This window comes from Coptis chinensis, chromosome 2 (genome assembly GCF_015680905.1).
Source record: "Coptis chinensis isolate HL-2020 chromosome 2, ASM1568090v1, whole genome shotgun sequence".
NCBI classification, from domain to species: Eukaryota; Viridiplantae; Streptophyta; class Magnoliopsida; order Ranunculales; family Ranunculaceae; genus Coptis; species Coptis chinensis.
This window is the reverse complement of record NC_141457.1, coordinates 99,699,688-99,722,387: the sequence shown is the minus strand read 5'-3', so window position 1 is coordinate 99,722,387 and position 22,700 is coordinate 99,699,688. Positions and strand designations below refer to the sequence as shown.

The 22,700-nt window shown below is 36.1% G+C and overlaps 1 protein-coding gene across 1 annotated transcript; it reads right to left on the bottom strand.

Moving 5' to 3' along the window:
- Positions 1-4,673: 4,673 nt before the first annotated feature.
- PGSIP3 (plant glycogenin-like starch initiation protein 3) lies at positions 4,674-7,184 on the bottom strand. Its single transcript, XM_086594870.1, is given in 6 exon segments — positions 4,674-5,642; positions 6,078-6,267; positions 6,269-6,611; positions 6,613-6,663; positions 6,665-6,708; positions 6,811-7,184. Coding segments are annotated over 6 exon segments (1,764 nt in total). The 5' UTR covers positions 7,012-7,184; the 3' UTR covers positions 4,674-4,707.
- Between the last annotated feature and the right edge of the window lie 15,516 nt (positions 7,185-22,700).

Sequence of the window (22,700 nt, the reverse complement as noted above, 5' to 3'; positions counted from 1 at the left end):
ACATGGTGCAGAGGAACGGAAACACAGGCATAGATACTACCGCACTAATCGACGACCTAGTGGGAATTGTGTCAGATTGTGGTGTGTGCTGTCTTAGTACCTCATGTTAGGATACAGAGTGGGTGATAGATACAGGAGCATCCTATCACGTCACACCGCACAAGGAATTCTTCACTACCTACAGCTGTGGTGAATATGGTGAAGTGAAGATAGGTAACAGTGACGTCTCGAAGATTATAGGCATTGGTGATGTTCATATAGAAACCAATGTCTCAAAGATTATAGGCATTGGTGATGTTCATGTCTTACACTCAAGGATGTACGACATGTCCCTGACATTCGGCTAAGCCTAATTTCGGATGGGAAGTTAGATGACGATGGCTTTGTAAACTCGTTTGGTAACGGGGTATGGAAACTGAGCAAAGGTTCCATTGTAGCAGCCAGAGGGAAGAAAACTTGCTCTCTTTACAAAACACAAGCTAGTTTGTGTAAAGCAGAAGTGAATGCGGGAGAAGAAGAAGCTTCCACAGAACTGTGGCACAAGAGACTGTGTCATATAGGCATAAAAGGGATGGAAGTTCTTGCTAAGCAAAAAGACTTGCCAGACATTAAAGGTACACATTTAAATACATATACTCACTATTTGATAAGAAAGCAACACAGGGTGTCTTTCCAAAGATTCTCGACTCACAGAAAGGACAATGTCCTTGAACTAGTGCACACAGACTTATGTGGTCCTATAAAAGTGAAGTCCCATGGGGGGAGCTTCATACTTCGTGACCTTCATTGATGATGCGTCAAGAAAGATATGGGCCTATAGTCTGAAGACTAAGGATAAAGTATTTGGCGTGTTTGAGAAATTCCACAGCATGGTAGAAAAAGAGATTGGGAAGTTGTTGAAGTGTATTCGCTCAGATAATGGGGGTGAGTGCATTGGGCCGTTTGAAGAGTATTGCCAGAGTCATGAGATTCATCATGAGCGGTTGTTCCCAAACCACGAAATGAGAATAGAATAGCAGAGAGAATGAACCGTACCATTGTTGAGAGGATGAGATGCATGCTATCTCACTCTAAGCTACCTGGAACCTACTGGGTAGAAGCAATGCGTACAGCCATGCATGTGATCAACATATCGCCGTCGAAGCCTCTAAATAGTGACTATCCAAAGAGAGTATGGTCAGACAGAGATGTTGATTATGGATACTTGAGGGTATTTGGGTGCAAGATATTTGTGTATATTTCGAATGATGAGAGATTCAAGCTTGATGACAAAGCCAAACAGTGCATTTTTCTGGGTTATGGAGATGAAAAGTTTGGTTATAAATTCTATGATCCGATTAACAAAAAGGTAATCCGGAGTCGATATGTTGTGTTCCTGGAAGACCAAACCATAATAGACTTTGAGGGGGGTGAGAAGCTATAGGTTTTGACCAATGATCTTGTCGATTTAGAACCAGAAGTTCCTACTATGGAACGTGCAGAAGGCATTGAGAATGCATAAAACCATGAGTTTGAAGCTCATGATGAGAATCCTATTACTCATGATGGGATAGAACCTATTGGTGTAGAAGATGAGATGAGATGCATGAACCAACACCATAGCAAGCAGAAGTGCATCCTCTTGAGGCACCAGCAGATGGGGCAAGGAGGTCAAACAGAGAGAGACTAGCTTCAACCAGGTATCCACCACATACGTACGTGCTACTATCGGATGGTGGAAAACCTATGTACTATCAAGAGGCACTTGAAGGTACAGACAAAGAAAAGTGGTTGAAGGCCATGCATGACGAGATGGATTCTTTGCATAAGAATCACACTTATGAGTTAGTTGAGAAACCGCAAGGATGAAAAATTCTCAAGAATAAGTGGATATACAAAGTCAAGCATGAGGAGAACAATCATTACCCAAGGCACAAAGCTTACCTTGTTATGAAGGGATTCGGTCAAAGAAAATGGATTGACTTTGATGAGATTTTCTCTCCTGTAGTGAAGATGACTTCTATCCGGATGGTATTGGGTATGACCGCAAGTATGAACCTAGAGGTTGAGCAACTAGATGTCAAGACAACATTTCTTCATAGAGACCATGAAGAAGATGTCTACATGGACCAGCCAGAGGGGTTTGAGGTTAAAGGCAAGGAGTACCTAGTATGTAAGCTTGTAAATAGTTTGTATGGGTTGAAGCAGACACCGAGACAGTGGTACATAAAGTTTGATTCCTTTATGGTGAAGCATGACTACTTGAAGTCCGCTTCTAATTATTGTGTATTTGTTCATAAATTTCCATATGGGGATTTCATAGTGCTCTTGTTGTATGTAGATGATATGTTGATAGTTGGCCCAAACATCAACAAGATATCTAATCTGAAGAAAGACTTGAGTAAGTCCTTTGAGATGAAGGATTTGGGTCAAACAAAGCAGATACTTGGGATACGGATCACTCGTGACAGAAAGAGTGGAAAGTTGTGGCTTTCTCAAGAAAGCTATATTGAGAAGGTGTTGAGTAGCTATATTGAGAAAGCTACTCAACACCAGAGGGGTTCATACTTCTCAAGAAAGCTATATTGAGAAGTATGAACCTAGAGGTTGAGTAGCTAGATGTTAAGACAACTTTTCTTCATGGAGACCTTGAAGAAGATGTCTATATAGACCAGCCAGAGGGGTTTGAGGTCAAAGGCAAGGAGCACCTAGTATGCAAGCCGATAAAGAGCTTGTATGGGTTGAAACAAGTGGAGACAATTGGTACATAAAGTTTGATTCCTTTATGGCCAAAACAAGAATACAAGAAGTTTGCTTCCGATCATTATGTGTTTGTTTAGAAATTTCCAGATGGGGATTTCATAGTGTTATTGCTGTATGTGGATGATATGTTGATAGTTGGCCCAAACATCAACAAGATATCCAAGCTGAAGAAAGACTTGAGTAAGTCCTTTGAGATGAAGGATTTGGGTCAAACAAAGCAGATACTTGGGATACGGATCACTCGTGACAGAAAGAGTGGAAAGTTGTGGCTTTCTCAAGAAAGCTATATTGAGAAGGTGTTGAAGAGATTCAACATGGATCAAGCGAAGCCAGTCAGTTGTCCACTTGGTGGCCAGTTCCGCATGACCAAAGAGATGTGTCCAAAGGGTGAGCATGAGTAGAGTCAGATGGAAAAGATTCCTTATGCATCTGCAGTGGGCAGCTTGATGTACACAATGGTGTGTACAAGACCAGATATAGCTTTCGCCGTGGGCGTTGTAAGCCGATTTCTATCAAATCCGGAGAATGATCATTGGGAAGGTGTTAAGTGGATATTGAGATATCTCAAGGGCACTTCCAAATCGTGTTTGTACTTTGGTGGAAGTAAGCCCTTACTTGAAGGCTACACTGATACAGACATGGCAGGTGATGTTGACTCGATGAAGTCCGCCTCCGGTTATCTGGGTTACTTTTGCGGGGGGAGCTTGGCAATTAAAGTTGCAAAAGTGTGTTGCCCTCTACTACGTAAGCCGTATATTGTTTGCCACTAAGTGTTGCAAAGAGTTGCTATGGATAAAGAGGTTCTTCGACCTAACTAGAATTAAAGCGTAAAACAGTTTATAGTTCTATGTGATCAGTGCCATCCATTTGAGCAAGAATCCGAAGTTTTCATTCTAAATCCAAGCACATACACGTGCGTTATCATTGGATTAGAGAAGTACTCGAAGACAAGCATTTGTGTATCGAGAAGATTCATACCAACAAAAACGGGTCGAATATGATGACTAAAGTCTTAGCGAAATGTAAGTTTGATGTTTGTTGTGCTATTGCCGGAATGGCAACACACTCCTCCTGTTGATTTGGAAATTGCATGGAGGAAGCCCCCCTCACTGTTCGGGAAGGGTAGATTGTTGGCGTTATCCCTCACATGAGGAGAGAAAATGAGTTGATTTCTACTTGGAGAAATCTGAGCGCGACTTGCTCGGATTGGTCTTGCGCTCAGATTGGTCTTGCTTTCGAACCGCGAGCCGCTGCGTTCCTTGATGAATCGCTGACGACGAAGCGAACCCTGCTTCGACTTAGCTTACCCGCTATACATGGTAGCGATCCGCGCCATGCCTATTTTGGCGGGGATTCTATTTTTCGAACCAGCGAGTTTTGGCTTATATGTTTGGGTTTTTGGCAAAACCAAACACACAAGAGGCAGCACAAAAGTCAGAGAAAACCTAATCTTGAAAGCTATCAAGATTGAGAGATAACATTTACAGAGAGACAACCCTGTAAAGAGATAAGAGTGATCTAGTAATGTGAGAGACTGAAAGGAGAGATTGTAATCTTCCTTCTCACTTTATAAAGAATCAACTCTTGTGGAAGTAGGCACCATTGGCTGAACCACGGTATATCTTTGTGTTGTGGTATGCGTTTAATTCTGTTTTACATTATTATTTGTTGTTAATAGTTGTTTAGTGAGTTGGGCATGTTAGTATAGGTTGTAATTGATATTTAGAATTTGTCTGGAGTTGAATTGTGTTCAAATACAAATTATCTGTGTGGTGTGGAAATCGATTGGTATTGGTATAAACCCCAACAGCTAGAACCCCCAAGATTTACCCCATTTTGAACTCTGTATTCTATATATATTCACACGTAAATAGAACAACACCAAAATCAATACTCATGTAATCAGAAAGGTATCCTATGAAAAAAAAAAAAAAAAAAAAAAAAAAAAAAAAGTGTCGAATTAAATTAAATGTGCCGTCTTGGATCCGAAATGTTGACCCTCCAATGCCAATCTTGCAACCTCATTTCTTTAGCCTTCATTCTATCCCAATCCAGTTCAATTTTTCTTTGTTGTGTGAGGCCACAAAACTGCTGCAGACTCTTGTCCATGCTATCATGCAATGCCCACCACCTTCGATGTGCTATGTCGCTCGCATATACATGTTGTTCTGCAATGTCCCAATTGCAGTCATAGTCTCTATAACAATGCCATGGTTTTAGTCCAAGAAAATGTATTGAATATAGCTTTGGAGGATCTGAGCCAAAGAGTTGGTTCTTAACGCTTGCCTCTAGCGTGGTATTTGCCCAAAAATTCTTCAAGTAGTTTACTCTTCGGGGAAAACGATGCCACCATACAAATACTTCATTAAGAAATCCTTGGTCACCACCATTGTATGATACAATCTCTTTTCGCCCTTCCATCAGAATTTTGAATGTACAATTTGATGGTTCAATTGTCATGATCCCAGAATTGAATATGGAACCATCATTTCCTGTGGCTGACATTTGAGGGAAATGGAATAGGAGGTCTAGGTTCCTTAGCACAACAATATCCGCATCAATAAAAATGATCTTGTCATAATCTGTGAGTTGCCAGAGCCGAAATTTGCTGTAGTTGTACTCATTGTAGGAGTTTTTCTCAGCTTTGGGATTGCGAATTCTCTTGATTACACGGATTTTCCATCCAGAGGCGGCGAGTGCGTCACATTTAGATTGAGAAATGGAGTTGTCTATTAGCATTACAAGGTCGCGTTTTGTACCAGTTTGGATAATACTTTGAGCAAGAGCTATAGCACCACAAACATAGGATTCAGAGGAATGCAGAACAGTAGCATATGCCTCTCTTTTCACAGTTTGAGTTTGCTTTTTGATCTTAGAAAGATCGTATACCTCGTCATTTCCTGTAACATTTTGTCAAGAGTAAATTAAGTAAGAGCCAAAATCTAGTGTATGCCTCTTGTTAATTATTGTAAGTTATTATATTAAGTACATTCAATTCAGTGGTGCATGAAACTAAGATCCTTGGTGGTAATAACAAAGCAAAGTAGGTAGATTTTTGTTACTCTGTCTACTTGCTTCCCTTGCCAAAGACCATTGGTTTGATCGATATCCAGCCCAATCTTTGGAAATGCAGATGTGATAGGCACTTGTTGCTTATAATTTTAGGTATAATTCATTTTAGAAAAATTAACAAATAGAAAACTTGAAGTCATTATTCATGATACATTATAGTTTCTAATTGACGCATTATCGACTGATTTTGTTTTTCACCTAAATCCTAATGCGTGCAACATGTAGCCTAATTATCTAGGATATTATGTTGTGAAAGTACATACCTTGTCCCCAGAGAGGCAAAGACAATTTACAAGATCCAACAGGCAGTGAAACCTTCTGTTCAAGTCTCCTCATTTCTGGTTCATACCACCACCAATCCCCATCTCTCTCAACTAAATCATCGCATCGAAATAGCTCCAACATTGGCCTACAAGTGCTCAAGAAAATTATTTTTGTTCTCCCTCTCCCGTCTCTTTTTTCCTTTCCTCGCCAACAAGTTGGCTGATATGAGATGAACTTGTAGACGGAATACTTCCCTCGCCCATCCCTCCTCTGGATATCGACATGGCAGTTTAGCCACCACCAAGTCCATTTCACCATAACTTGTAATATCTGGCATAGGTACTTCAGGACATACTGGTATGTCACTCTCTTCCTCCTCGTCGATCCATTCAGGAAACAAATCACTCCATTCAAAGATTTTAGACACCCGTTGGAATCGAACTGGCCTAGTTTCTCCTATGCAATTCCACTCGCTCAAATCCTCATTGTCCATGTTCACTGCTCCAATTCTCAATCTCTTGCCCAGTTCATTTTAAAAATTTTGGCCTCTCTCTTTTCACAATTTTTCTTTTTTTGTTGCAATTCAGTCTCCTCTGCTAAGATCGCCTTCATCTTAACTTCATTGTCGACCTACAAAACCAAATGTGCTCTACATAGTTATTTTTCTTTCCAAACAAGAATGATCATATGGCTTGTGACAACAAATTGAACTCAAGTATCTACTCACCTTACCTTCTTGTGGTGGCACTCCCTCAATGAACACCTAACAAGCGCTGTCGGATTGTTGAAATATGCGGAAGAATATGATGGTTTAATAAGTAGGAATGCATAAATTACTAAGAAGAAAGCAAAGAAAACCAAGTTAATCCTTAAAACAAGAGCTTTTGAAGGAGTAGCGTTCATCATCTTGAAAACCATTTCCTCCAAATGCATTACCAAGAATGTTAAACCAAGTACCTAGAGGAGATATATATGAATGAAAGAGGCTCAGCTCCCTTTCTTAAATTTGATTTCTAGGCTATAAGTTTAATGTTATAAACTATAGATATTATCATATCTTGGTGGGTTTTGGCTGTAGTGGTTAGAGAAACTTTGGGATTATAAAGAATGTAAGATGTGTAAATAGGAGGAATCCTATTTGGGAGCTACATGTGTCCTTTTGTTGTTCAGGAGAAGCTTGTTTCATCAGCAAGTTTGTGTCTCATTTTTACTTTTGTTGGATGTTACGTTTTTTGTTTCTAGAGCTTTCAAATGATATTCCTAATTTAACCTTGTTTTGCACCAAATTAACAATTAGCATTGCTTATTGTCAGGGACAGGGAGTATTCGGAGTAACGTGCTTTTTGTTCTTCGAAAAATAATTGAAGTGTCCATTATACTTCACACCTACGCCAATTATTCCTCACTAACTCTGAGTTCGAATGTATGGAAACTAATGTCTACTAGAAGTGATTGGTGTACCACTTCAATCCGCCATCTGCTGGCGACCTGAAACTCTTTTGATGGCGTGATGGATCGATCTGGAAATGTTTTCCACCCAACAAAAGGGACATTGTGTTTCAAATACAGTCCCTAAATTTGGCGACTTGATTAATTACATTATTAGAATGTACAATATGATGATGAATAAGGTAATGGCACTTGGTAGTTTACGAAACAAAAAAGGGTAGAACTTTAGTTGAGTTTGAAACCTACAACCATACGCTAGAAATGTTTAGCAAGTTACCTGATCCGCAGGCCCTCCAACAACTAATTGGTTGCCCTGTCAATTTTTCAATAAAAAATGCTGCTCAAATATGAAATCGGTTTTTTAATGAAGAAATATAAACTATGACAAGGCTTTATAAACTTTTAGGTTTTCAACGAGCTCTTGACATACTACACCATCATAGCCTCATAGGTTTATATTGTTATATACGTACTACAAAAATATCATTAAAATTGGAAATTAGGAAATTAATTATAATTGGAAATTTGGAGTCGATGTCACATGACTACACCCGTACACCGTGGATCTTTGGTCTAGGTAAGAGACATCAACAAAACATATATAAAAAAACAGGGCTAAATGATTCTCAAGGACGGACGAAAAAAGTGGCTCCCTACACTACTTTGTTTTTAATCACCTTACAAAGACCTAGTATATGAAAGACATAGTATATATATTTATTGTCGTGAAAATAAAAACGACTCAGATAGATGAAAGATTAAGTATACCCCTGACGCTAAATAATAAACGACATGGCGCAACCGAAACGACCCGGTGTATATAATATGTATGAACAACCGGGTATAAATTATTCATACCTTAACATAATATATGATAAGTACACCTATTGAAGTATGCACAATCATTGCTCATACCTATTTGAGATATGAACAATCAATGCTCATACATCAACACTGTTCATACCTTAAACATGAGCTATAAACAATCAATGTTCGTATGAATATTGATTGATTGTTCATATCTATTTCTATGAACAATGAACTATAAACAATCATTGTTCATACCTCAATATAAGCTATGCACAATCACTGTTCATACATCAACATAATGTATGATTAGTAAGAACGCCTTTTGAAGTACGAAAAATCATACATCAACATAGTGTATGAAGTATGTTCACTTATTTGGGTATGAATAATCATTGTTCATACATCAACATAGTGTATGAAGTATATTCACCTATTTAGGTATGAACAATCACTAAAAATTTCTACTTTATAAACATAACACAAAGGGGTGAAACTGGTATTGAAAACAAAAAATAAAAATTTCTATGTTTTATATCTATAATAATATGGAGGGGTAAAACTGGTATTTTAAAAAAAGTAAAAAGGTCAGGCCAACTTATTTTGTCCTTAAGGGTTACTAAAATTGAAATTGTGGATTACTTAATGTTAGAATTTGTCTTTGTGAATTACTAAAAAAAAGATGTCCTCTAGAATTGTTTTGGCTCGAAATTGGTCCTTTAGACTATTTTTTTGGTAAAAAAATATCGACTGTCAATCGAATTGAACTCTATTTATACGAACTACAAAAAAACTCAACTATGAAGAACATTGAATAAGAGACTGATTTTTTGTGGAGATGTTCTTCTCACAATAGAGATTATCATCACAATAAATCAACTCAGTTTAAGAAGTCAATTAAAGTTGTTGAGAATATTATCAAGATATCAAAGTCTCAAATATAATTAGTTTCAAATAAACTTTTGCAAGCTTAAGCATATTCGGTTGAGTTGTTTTTATTTGACAAGATTCTTTGTTATGGGAAACTATCTTCGCTAAAAATTAGCTCTCAATTCATCTTGTAATTCCACTTTCTAGTGAATTTCATTTGGAGTCAATTGAAAGTGGAGTTATTATAATTAGGGTCCGGTTCTTGGGACTCAGGTTTTTTTTACTCAAGTTTTACTCAATTTCTTATCCGTGAGATTGAGTCCATCTAATGGTTTAAATTAGGGACAAATAAACCATTATTGCTTTCTTTAATGAGGATGTCATGTAGTAATGTAGGACCCATTTTTTTCTTCTCCCCCCCCCCCCTCCCTCTTTTTTTCCTTCTCCTCCATCGTCTTCACTTCTATTATTATGTGAGGATTCATTAAACCAATCTCTTATTCTTCTCCACTTTCACATTGGCTTAGAGCAGATTAAAGCAAATAAAAATAAATATTATAATTAATACTAAAAAGCTTAGACAAAAGGTGGAGGGCAATCGAGTTTTTCAAACAATTGTATTTGATTCGTATATATTGGTTGCTTGTGGACTTGTGGTGATTGAGAATGATTCTTACAGTAGTATCGGTTTTTTTTTTGTTCGAAACTCTACCCAAAAACGTCACTAATATCACTAGCAGTTGCGTAGCGCGATTCAAACGACAATCCACATAACTACACTAGCAGTACATATATAAGTTGGGAATTTAATCATGGTGTTTGCATGATGAATTAATAATTTGAGATTGTCTTTTTAATGGTGGTCTAAAATCTAAATTAGCTAGACAAATTCATCCCACTTCAAGGTGACAAGTTTTGCTAAGAATTTAATGAATATAACAATTTTGTTCACAAACACTCAAAAAAGTTTGCAACAATTATTTTTCCTAAGATTTTGAAATAACAATGGGATAGAAAGAGGAGATGAGGTAGTCAGGTAGATTTTTTGTTCATTGCACTTCTACAAATAAAATTGTAAGAGAGACTCAGGAGAAAATAGGTCGAAGAAAATCAAAAAATGCCAAATAAAATGAAATAGGTCCTATATTATGTCATGCATAGTGAGAGAAATCAAATAATAGTTTTTGGTCTTTAATTCTAACCATTAGATAGATTCAATCTCATGGGCAAGAAATTGAGTAAAACTTGAGTAAAAAGAACTTGAGTCCGAGGAATCGGATCCTTATAATTATAACCATTCTCATTAGACAGTACTAGTGATATAAAATATGATATGATACATAGCTAAGTTGGTTATAGATGAATATTATTAGGAGTTAAGTTATTTCTTAATTTAAATAAGTCAAATTAGAATTAGAAGTAAATTTTATTTTGCATTGCTTTCGAGTCTAAGAAATCGATCATATCTATAAATATGGCTTCTATAGTATTTTGTAAAACCAACCCATTATGATTATTTATCAATTGAATTGAATCTTATTTATTTGATTGATCAATCTTTCCTATCATCATCAATATTGCACTCTAAATCTTCATCATCTTCTTACTTATTATTCTAATTCGTCTAATCTCCCTTCTTCTTTACTTCTACAATAATCAAGATCTTCACTTCTCTTAATCTCTTTCTTCTTCAAGGTGACAAGTTTTGCTAAGAATTTAATGAATATAACAGTTTTGTTCACAAACACTCAAAAAAGTTTGCAACAATTATTTTTCCTAAGATTTTGAAATAACAATGGGATAGAAAGAGGAGATGAGGTAGTCAAGGATTTTTGTTCATTGCACTTCTACAAATAAAATTGTAAGAGAGACTCGAGGAGAAAATAGGTCAAGAAAATCAAAAAATGCCAAATAAAATGAAATGGGTCCTATATGTTATGTCATGCATAGTGAGAGAAATCAAATAATAGTTTTTGGTCTTTAATTCTAACCATTAGATAGATTCAATCTCACGGGCAAGAAATTGAGTAAAACTTGAGTAAAAGAACTTGAGTCCGAGGAATCGGATCCTTATAATTATAACCATTCTCATTAGACAAGATTACTAGCGATATAAAATATGATATGATACATAGCTAAGTTGGTTATAGATGAATATTATTAGGAGTTAAGTTATTTCTTAATTTCGCCAAGTCAAATTAGAATTAGAAGTAAATTTTATTTTGCATTGCTTTCGAGTCTAAGAAATCGATTATATCTATAAATATGGTTTCTATAGTATTTTGTAAAACCAACCCATTATGATTATTTATCAATTGAATTGAATCTTATTTATTTGATTGATCAATCTTTCCTATCATCATCAATATTGCACTCTAAATCTTCATCATCTTCTTACTTATTATTCTAATTCGTCTAATCTCCCTTATTCTTTACTTCTACAATAATCAAGATCTTCACTTCTCTTAATCTCTTTCTTCTTCATTAACTAGACAATACTAAAAGTTGTGACAGCCCTTTTAACGGTAAACTATCTCATTTTCATTTGAACCGCTATCAAGGTTTTTCCAAGATAATCGTTCAAGGACATGTTAAATTATGAATATGAATTTTAGTTGGAAAGTTGGAAAGTTGGAAAGAAACTATATAAAGTTATGAAACTAAGACCATATGAGTATATTTCTTAAAAAAAAAATCCAAATTGTAAATATATCTCTCTCTATTATACATAAAAGCTTTCTATGGTCGAATTTACCAAAAAAGCATAAAACTTTCTATATGTTCTACACAAAATACAAAAAAAGAGAATTTAATTTCAAAAAATGAGGGGACTCATTTCAGCTTGTTTCTTTAGTTTTTTGATATATACTTCAGTTTCCTCCAACATATCATACAATTTTGTTTGAAACAAACCATTTATGGGATGAATAGTATCGGTAATTTAGTGAGGAAAACATTTTGGAAAAGAACAAGACAAATTTATAAGTCTTACAGCTCATAGACAGTTGTATATATCACAAACATTACATTTTCATGCCTTCAGAATGTGTCATTCAAAACAAATGTAGCACTAACATTCAAGCAAAAAAAAAAATGTAGCATAATAAGCATTGAATCGGTACGACTTTGAGAAACCCTTTGAAGAATTGCCTACTGCAAAACCACGTGTAATGGTCGAATTCAATCATACATGCGTTGCCAAGATGGACAGTACCTTAACATATCTACTTAACAAAACAGCTCGGTTTCCTGAATCGCGTATGGGATTCAATTTCAAGGGGTATAAATCGAGGGCCACCATTCCGCCATGTGGATTAGAATTAATTAAAGGTCTTAAGTGTGAAAACCCTTCGTAGTGCAAACCCTTGGTTCTCACTTTCGCTACTTCTCCCCAGCCGGTTGGATTAGATATTAATTACCACTCTTAATTATGGAAACCGAACAAAGAGAAAATCTTTCGATCTTCACAATCAACGAATTGGAAACAACCCCCAACCCCGCCTTGTGGGTATTGAATTCGTAATTTGTGAACAGTCAATTCTTTTGTAAGTACCCATCTTTTTGGGTATTGAATTTATAATTTGTCCTATGTTAAGTACTTTTGAGATAGACGAATATCATGAACTTATTAAGTGGTTGTGTGTTGTTATATGATTCTGTCTACTTTAAATGTCAGTTGTTAACAAGATCACTAAGAGTCTAAGAATATGTCTACCATTCTAAGGCCAAGTGATCTTCATAGCCAGCCTAATAATTTGTGTAGAACTGAGAAGGCACGTATGTATCATCAAAGATGGCAATTGAGCGAGAGCTAGCGTCGTCACCTTCGAGATAGACAATGTCGACGAGAAATGACCAAGGAACAGAGATTACGAGAGAGAGAGAGAGAGAGAGAGAGAGAGAGAGAGAGAGAGAGAGAGAGAGAGCACGACAATGAAGGTATTATCATCGCCGTAGAGGTACATTAGAGATTGCTGATGTTGGCAGTGAGTCTCCCAGGCATGGTGTTCATTTAGGTATGATTACGACTATGGTACAGTTTTTTGTTTGTATAGTGGCATATTAACATTGAATCATATATCCCGCTCCATCTACATATCAAATATATATATAGCATAATTCAAAATCACGTGCAATCGGAAGTGGACAAACTTATTGAGGGATCTTTACATGTTGCTCTGAATTTAGGATGAAAAAACCTCAACATTAGCATTGGTAATCTACTTTGACATATTTTTCTGATCGTTGTGTTGTGCATTGAAATTTAATATATAATATTTTCCTTTCAGGAAACTCCAACAACATAGCAGCTACAGGTGTGCCTCTCAGGAATGGCATTGATGGGTATGACAATTGTATTCCATGCGATACTAACATTGGCTATATGAATGACGTTGAAGGAGGTATGATCCCTATTTCACGTTATTTGACGTGGATATATATTTGTCTTCTGCTTATAATATGCTTACTATATTACAAAACAAATATTGCAAATTATGTCACTAGGCCAAGGAGATGGGAGTTATACGGGACCTATCAATCCAATCGAACAAGGAGGATTTCAACTAAATGTAAATCATCTCATAATTGTGCAAGAGATTTTGTCTACACGCCAAACTTTCAATGGTTCGAGATAACAGACATGCACACATGTGAATTTTGCCATGCCGAATTATTTCCCTTTTAATCATGTGTATTTTGTCGTCTTCGTGGAAAAGTAAAGCTCCTGCTATCCAAATTTATTTTGCAATTTAGAAATCCAAACAATGCACTTAGGTTTGACAATCTTAATGCATAAAGTTAAGTTTAGTTGCTTATAATCTATGAGCAAATAACAAACTACTATTTTGAATCCCAACTGTTTTATGAATCTATGAGCAAATAACAAAGCAACCTTGATCTTAATGCATAATATTGAGTGCTATCAAATTTAATGCATAGCAAAAGAAGTGTACTTCGGGATATTAGTTTATTTGATATTAGTGTTATCTGATATTAGTGTATATACATCTTATTCAGTGGACCTTTGTTATTCAAATCATTGAATATTTTTCTTTCTTTTTGTTGTTTGAATGCAGAAACGAAACCAGAGTAACATTTCCATTGCGGTATGGCATGAATCGTTATGCAACTTTGCTAACTTCAAACTAAGGTTAGTTAATAGTGTGATTTATTTAATACTATTTTTACCCACCATCATAATTTGAAGAGAATTGACAAATTACTTCAAGCAAATTATTTGGAATCCCATGTTGCACAATGGATGTCTTCACTGCCCTTTCAAGCTAGATAGAGTAAGATCATATACTATATGAATCATATTAATGTTATGCAACCAAATTAGTAATTCTTAAATAGAGATCCTTTGAAAGCTATTAGAAAAATAAGTACGTCCCAAGATACTACACACCCAGGCAAATCAAAGGTAACCAGTTTGACTCATTCATTTTATTTTTGTTTTTTCTTATAAGTAGTTCTTTTTGTCTGTATGTAACTGAAAAAAGAGTTTAGTTTGCACTACTGAATTTCACCTTTGTGGGCATGAAGCAGACAAGAAACTTTTCTTAGGTGTGGACCTACTCAAACTCAGGATTGACATGTTATGGTGGTATTGGTGAGTTTATTCCTAGAGTAGTCAATCATGAATTTTAAAAAGGGCTTGAACTTTGAATTGCATTTTCCCATTAGTAATATATATTACAGGGACTACCTCTTTAATTAGCATCTTTAGTAAAAAAAAAATCCTCTCAACCTCATGAGGCAATTGCATCCCGTAGCTTCGTTTCCATTGACTTTGTTAAACAACCATCGAAGAATGCGAACTTCACTACTAATTTTTATCTACATACTACCTGACCTATTAGCAAAATTGATGCAATTTACCTCAAGCATGTAAGTACATCACATTATATACTCTATAAGGGAAAGACCAAAGTCATTGTAATGTAAGTTTGGTCACATTGTTAATTCTTGAGGAGATTCAACTTTTCGCGTTTGATGAAAATAACATTTGAAGTAGAGCTTGCCAGCTGCTAATTGTATGGACTGCTCAAGTAGCATTAAATGAGTCCGTGAGTCCTTAAAATGGCTCCATGTGGAATGATTAGCAAGTAAACCGGCTATAATGCCTATGCAGAAAGTAGCACTAAGACGCGTACTTAATTGAACTCAAGCTTTTGATTGATATGTAATTAAGTTTTGTCATCAAAGGTTAATTAGCTGCTCCATAAAGTAGAACTAAAAATGTTGTATCTATCTGGGTGAACAAAAATATATATTGCTTAAAGTGCAATTCTTCAAACTAAGTTGGCCCAAGAAACAAAGAGAAGTGGGTTGAGTACAGGAACCTCTCCCTCTATGTGGAAACAAGTGTTGGGTGGGGGTTTGCGAGTGGTAATATTTTACTGCCTTTTGTTTGTGCTCGCATAAAAGCCCAAATTCATTTAAACTTTGGTTCTTTATGTTTATATGGCCATTGTAAGAAGGCGAAAAGGAGACAAGAGAATAGGATTAGATCAACGACTCTTCTAGAAAATTTACTATTTATTTCCTTTGTTTTAATCAATTGTTTACACAGTCAATGAGGTTTTTCTTCTGTTTGAATCTAATTGTTAAGTAGTAGATACCATCATATTCTAGATATTGCTAATATTATTATCGAGTCTATCATTCTATATCATATTTTTACTTACATGTCAGAAGCTTGAATAATGTTTTTGTATGTTTGATGGTTATTGGATTCACTATTTGATGATCTTGAATGGAAGAATGTTTTTTGCACCTTCTTGTAATTGTACATGTGACATAGTTTATTTGAATCAATCCAACCCATTGGTATTAAATCTTGCTTACTATCACTTTCTTTGATTCCAAGGGATGGTGATTTTTGTAATAGAGTAACTGTTTCTTCTCCTTTTCTATCCGTTGGTCTACATCTTTTCATTTTTGTTTATCTCTTTGTTGATTTTTTGAAGAGAAATGAATAGTGATCAAATTTATTTAGTGATTTTGATAAAACTGGTTGTTTTACTCTTTGTTTATCTAAAGCTATTCAACTTTTCCTTGACTTAACATTTCAATTAAAAAAGCCTTACATTGATAGGCATCATGGAACAACAAACGGATGTAGAAACTCATCGCGCTAGAAAAATAGGTATCCTGCCTAATAGGATATTTCAATAGAAGGTTAGGTTCGAAAACTTGAAAAATATCTCTTGGAACATTTGTTGGTATCCTGCTTGAAATCATCCAAGAGACCATATAACATGGTAATGTTATTTTTTTTTTCTAAATTTCTGATTTGCTTTATTTGAATATATAGTCTTTCCTTAGCTTCCACAAGTCATGAGCTATGTCATGAGCTTTTTATGGTTATGAGCTAATAGATTGTTTAGACCATTTGAAAATAGTTGTATTGATCACCATCTTGCATAAGTGATATGCATTTATGCTAATGGGGATGTCGCCCCATTTACTTTGATATTTGATTGGATTTGGTTGTTACAATGATTCTTTTTCTTTTTTGCTTTTCTTTTTTCAGAAACATTGCAAGGTGGTAGTAGTGGGATAAGTAATTCAAATAGAATATCTGATTGGATTGGTGGTGTCAATTTTAAACTTCAATTTATCTGAGAGGTTGCAAGTTAAATCTTGGAGCCGAAGAGTATTGCTCCAATCTCATTTTTCTGATTGACTAATATATCCGTATAACATAGAAGTTCAACTTATAAGATGGAACCTGCAAACTGTGTTTATAACTCTTCTAGAAGCTTTATGTAATAAATGTATTTCAAAGTCAACGCTAATGAATGTGTCGATTCAATATTTTGACAAAGTTATTTGATGGAAACACTAGGAACTTTTCTTTTTTCATTTTCCATGGAATTAGTAAGACCTAGATGCAGTAAAAGCATCTTCAATTCTAGACATGACACTGTATAAAGTTTTTAACTGTCACTTCTTGAAATTGTAACAAAACTTCGTCATAGTAAAAGTAATTGATCTATAGTAGATGTGTAAACTTAATTAGCACAATGACGTTGCCTTCTGTCCTAAAAATTATCGCATGGTTCAAATTAGTTGCAATATTTGATACTTAATTTCGTTGTGTCCAAAATTTCAAACGGCCGTTCTTAAATAAAGGAATTGCATATATACATGTATATCTTAAATCAAAACAATTTAATAAAGACATCTGTGTCGTCATAGTAAAAGTAATTGATTTATATGTGTAAACTTAGCACAACGACGTCGCCTTCTGTCCTAAAAATTATCACATAGTTCAAAATTAGTTGTAATATTGGATACTTAATTTCATTGTGTCCAAATTCTAACAGCAGTTCTTAAATAAATGAGTTTCATATATACATGTATATATTAAATCGAAACAATTTAATAAAGACATCCATGCCGAAGGCACAGGCATTAACTAGTCTATTATAACAAAATAAAATAGGAAGACAAAGGGTGGATGGGATTTCGTGGGGATCTGAGTTAGATGTGCATGGGGATTTGTGTAGCCCTTATTAATGAGAGAATTTTTTAATACAAATTTGATACAAATTCAATGCATGCATTGGTTGTACATTGGATTCCTAATATAATCAATTTTTCAATTAATAAAAAAATAATAGGCATAAATCAAATTGCTCTTCTTTCCTATTTGGCTCTTTTGAACTTTAAATCAAATTTAATACAAATGTAATGGGCTTTAATCAAGAAATGTTTCAATAGAGTTACCATGAAAGTCCAAAGCTTCAAAATAGCAAATTGCATTTAATACAATTTAATACAAAGTAAAACGGAAAGGGCTTTTTGAAGTCACGTGAATTAATAGCCCACTAATTGTAACAGAAGGACTTGGTATCTATTAGAAGTTGATTCGCAAGTCAGAGTGTAGAGCGCACTCGTGCTCTCTTCCCGCACTCTCTCAAGCGCGCCCGCGCCTCGAGTCTTGTTTGCTATACTCTCACCGCTTGTGTTTGTACAGTTTTTAGATCTTTGTTATTTTAGTTTATATTTTAGGAACTTGTAATCTCTATATAAACCATTGTAATCTCTATAGAAATAAATCAAGTAAATATTCTCTCAAATCAATCTCTCTCTCTTTCTAATTTATCATGGTATCAGCCTAATTTCGATCCAAACCCTAACCTTAACCGCTCTAAGCTTCCGCCTCCTCTCCATTCTCAATGGATGACGCCTCAAACACCAATAATGACTCTCCTCCAGGTTCTGATGGTACTTTCTTTGTACACCACTCAGATTGCCCCACAGCTATTCTTGTATCTCCTTTGTTATCCGATGACAATTATCAACTTGGTTACAATTTATCTCTAGAGCCCTTCGAGCAAAGAATAAGTTTGGTTTTGTCGATGACTCTGTCACACCTCTCAGTACTCCCAAAGAAAAATCCAAGTGGTCGCGATGTGATGACCTCGTTGCTTCATAGATTCTCAATTTTGTTACTCCAAGCATCCTCTATGCCGACTCTGCATCTGAAATCTGGAAAAATCTAGGTGATCGTTTTTCACAAACTAATGCACCCAAGGTCTTTCAACTGAAGGATTCTGTCACTCTCCTCAAACAAGACAATCGTCCGGTATCTATTTACTTCACTCTGTTTCAATCTTTATGGGATGAATGAGTTCTTTGTCTACTATGCCTGCTTGTACTTGTGGTCATGCATCTATTTTTGCCAAAGAGGTTGAAGACGGTCGTTCTATGAAATTCATGCAAGGCCTAGATGATCGTTTTCAATTTATTCACAGTCAAATTCTCTTAATGGATCCTTTTTCTCGTATGTCCAAGATTTATTCTTTAATCCGACAAGAAGAGAAGCAACAAGAGATTCATGCACTCTCTCTTCCTTTTGCTCTAGATGTTGTTGCCCTAAGTACCAACTTTCAAAAAACCAACTGGGCTTCTTCTTAGAAATTAGGCTCGTCTAAACCTCCGCAACACAACACCGGGTTCCGAACGACCTCGGCGTGTGCCCTCTCGATACAAGGCAAGCGTAGAGTGCCCGCTCTCATCCATTCTGCGAATCATCAGAAATCAAGGTTGGACATCATATTGGTATATGTTACAAACTACACGGTTATCCCCCCCGCTCAAGCCAATTTGGTTGCTCTGGGACTCAATTCTCCTGTTTTCTCCATAGAACAGTACAACCAACTTATCAGTTTGCTTGATTTAGGTAACACAAGTTCACAAGCAAACCTGACAGGTATTTCTCTCTCGTGTTTTTCTAAATCCATATGGATCATTGACTCTGGTACTACCAATCATGTATGTTCATCATTACATCTGTTTTCTCGTTATCATTCTTGTTTAACACATTCTACTCTTAAACTTCCAGATGGAACAAACCATTTAATTACTCATGTTGGTAGTGTTATTCTTTCTCCTCTATTGCATCTTGACAATGTTCTGTTTGTTCTCACTTTTCATTTTAACTTGCTTTCCATTAGTGAACTAATCAAGTCTCACCCTATCTCTGTCACGTTCACTAATGATTTTTGCCTTTTTCAGGACCAGTTATCGAAGAAGACGATTGGATTGGGACGGCTTAATGGGGGACTCTACCATCTCCAACTAGCTTCCGTTTGCTCATCCCACAACTCCACCACCAATAATTTATGGCATTATCGCTTAGGACATCTCTCTTCCACGCCTTTGCAGATTTTAGCTAAGCAGTTTTCTTTCATTTCTAGTTCCAATAATGCTACTTGTACTGTATGTTCACAAGCTAAACAAATACGTTTATCTTTTTATCATAGTTCAATAAAAACTATTAGACCCTTTCAAATGATTCATTGTAACATTTGGGGTCCTTTTCATTTACCTTCCTATTCCAATGCTCATTTTTTCTTAACTATTATCGATGATTTTAGTCGTGCTATATGAATTTATCTTATAACTGTCAAATCTGAAACTGCCATACATTTACAATCATTTTTTGCATGGTTCATACTCAATTTCATTTTACAATACATTCGCTCATATCTGGCCATAGCAATATTGATGACCATTTTCATGAAATACAAGTCCTTCGATCCGACAATGGATCCGAATTTATATCCCATAACATGCAATAATTTTTTTCCAAACATGGGGTTATCCACCAACATAGTTGTGTTGCTACTCCCCAAAAAAACACTATTGTTGAAAGAAAACATCATCATTTACTCAACGTTGCACGAGCATTACGTTTTCAAGCTCATCTCCCGTTATCCTTCTAGGGTGAATGCATTCTCACCACAGGCTATCTCATTAACAAAATTCCTAGCACCTTGTTAAAGGGCAAATCACCTCATGAGCTTTTGTTTACAACACCTCCCACTCTTGTCCATCTTCGTGTTTTTGGTTGTTTATGTTTTGGTCACAACACTTCTATTAAAAATAAGTTTAATCACCGTGGAAAACCTGACATCTTCATTGGTTATCCTTATGCTTAGAAAGGTTATCGCATTTATGATTTATCTTCAAAGAAAATGTATACTTCTCGTGACATGATTTTCCATGAGAATGCCTTCCCCTATCAACATTTATCTTCCCCACCATCACATCTGCCAGTTTATCCCTTACCCATCCCGGATAATAAAACTTTCGACATTCAATCCTCTCATGTAATTCCGGTGAAAGCGCCGCGACGGCGATCCGGCCAGATAAATCGAAGCGCCCACGCCCATCGCCCTCCCTCAGAACTCCGGTGAAGAGGCGTGTCGCCCTCGATCTAGTAAAATGAGCACGCCTGGCTCCTCCCCCGACAATCATCCAACTCGGTTCGGCCGTCACCTACAATTTTGGAACTCCCTCACCACCACACCCCAACCCTCCTATCTCACCTTGATCTACTAGAGTCGCTAAACCCCCACCACTTCTCATCAAAGATTATCATTGCCCTACTCTCACCAAGGCACCTACATCCCTCGTTAAAGGCCAACCTCATCCAATCGAACTCTAAGGTAACACGCAGTCTTCCACTATATATCCTATGGCTTTCTATGTTTCTAACACTAACTTTTCTACTTGTCATAAAGCTTTTTTGTCTAAAGTGCCTTATTCAGTTGTTCCTACATCCTTTTCTCAAGCTGTCAAAATTCCAAAATTGAGAGCTGCTATGGCTACTGAAATTGCAGCTTTGGAACAAAATAACTCATGGACTCTTGTTTCGTCATCCTCTCATCATAAGCCTATTGGTTGTAAATGGGTTTTCAAGATTAAATATCATTCAGATGATTCTATTGAACGTTACAAAGCTCGTCTTGTTGCCAAAGGTTATAATCAGATTGAAGGCCAAGACTATTATGACACTTTTGCACTTTTGTTGCTAAATTAGTCACTATTAGATTACTTCTCTCCATTCTTTGTTATCAAACATTGGTCCTTTAACAAATTGGATGTCCACAATGCATTTCTCCAAGGCGATTTGGATGAAACTGTCTATATGACCTTACCTCCTAGATTATTCCAAACAGGGGGAGCACAGGATCTGTCGCCTCAATAAGTCCTTATATGGACTCAAACAGGCCAAGCAATGGTTTGCCAAACTATCTACCACTCTTATTACTGTCGGCTTCACTTAATCTAAGTCTGATTATTCACTATTCACTAATATTTGTGGTTCTAATTCTACATTTGTCATTGCTTATGTGGACAACATTTTGATCAGAGGCAACAATCCATCTCTCATTCAGAACTTGAAGCATTTTTTAGAAGCAAAGTTTTATATCAAGGACTTGGGACATCTAAAATATTTCTTGGGTATTGAGGTGGCTCGTTCCAAAGAAGGATTATTTTTTACACAACGCAAATGTTTTTTGGACATTCTGTCTGATTGTGGTACCACTGGTGGTCGTTTTTCTGAGTTTCCTATGGAACAAAACATCAACCTCCATATCGATGATGGCACGTTACTTTAAGATCCTATTGTCTATCGTCGCTTGATTGGGCGTCTTATATCTCACAGTTACACGTCCAAATATCACTTATTCTGTTAATTATCTCAGCTGTTTCATGTAGTCCCCATGGACTCCACATCTAGATGCTCATCGTATACTCTGCTACCTTAAAGGTTCGATCAACAAAGGGATTCTCTTATCAGCTAATAGTTCTTTACACATCTCTCGGTTTACGTGACTCGATTGGGTCAGCCTTTTGTCACTCGTTGTTCTACTAGTGGTTATTGCACTTTTCTTGGTTCTAGCTCTATATCCTAGAAAACAAAGAAATAAAGCATTGTATCTCGTTCTTCTGCTGAAGCCGAATATCGTTCCATGGCTACCCTTGCGTGTGAACTTCAATGGTTGAAGTATCTTCTGCATGACTTAGGCATCTCTCATCCTTCTCCGATGAACATGTTCTGCGACAATCAGGTCGCCCTCCATTTCTCTCAAAATCCAATTTTTCAAGAACAAACGAAGTATGCACATCGAATTGGACTGTCATTTCTTACGCGACAAGACACTGGCCAAGTTACCATCACCTATGTT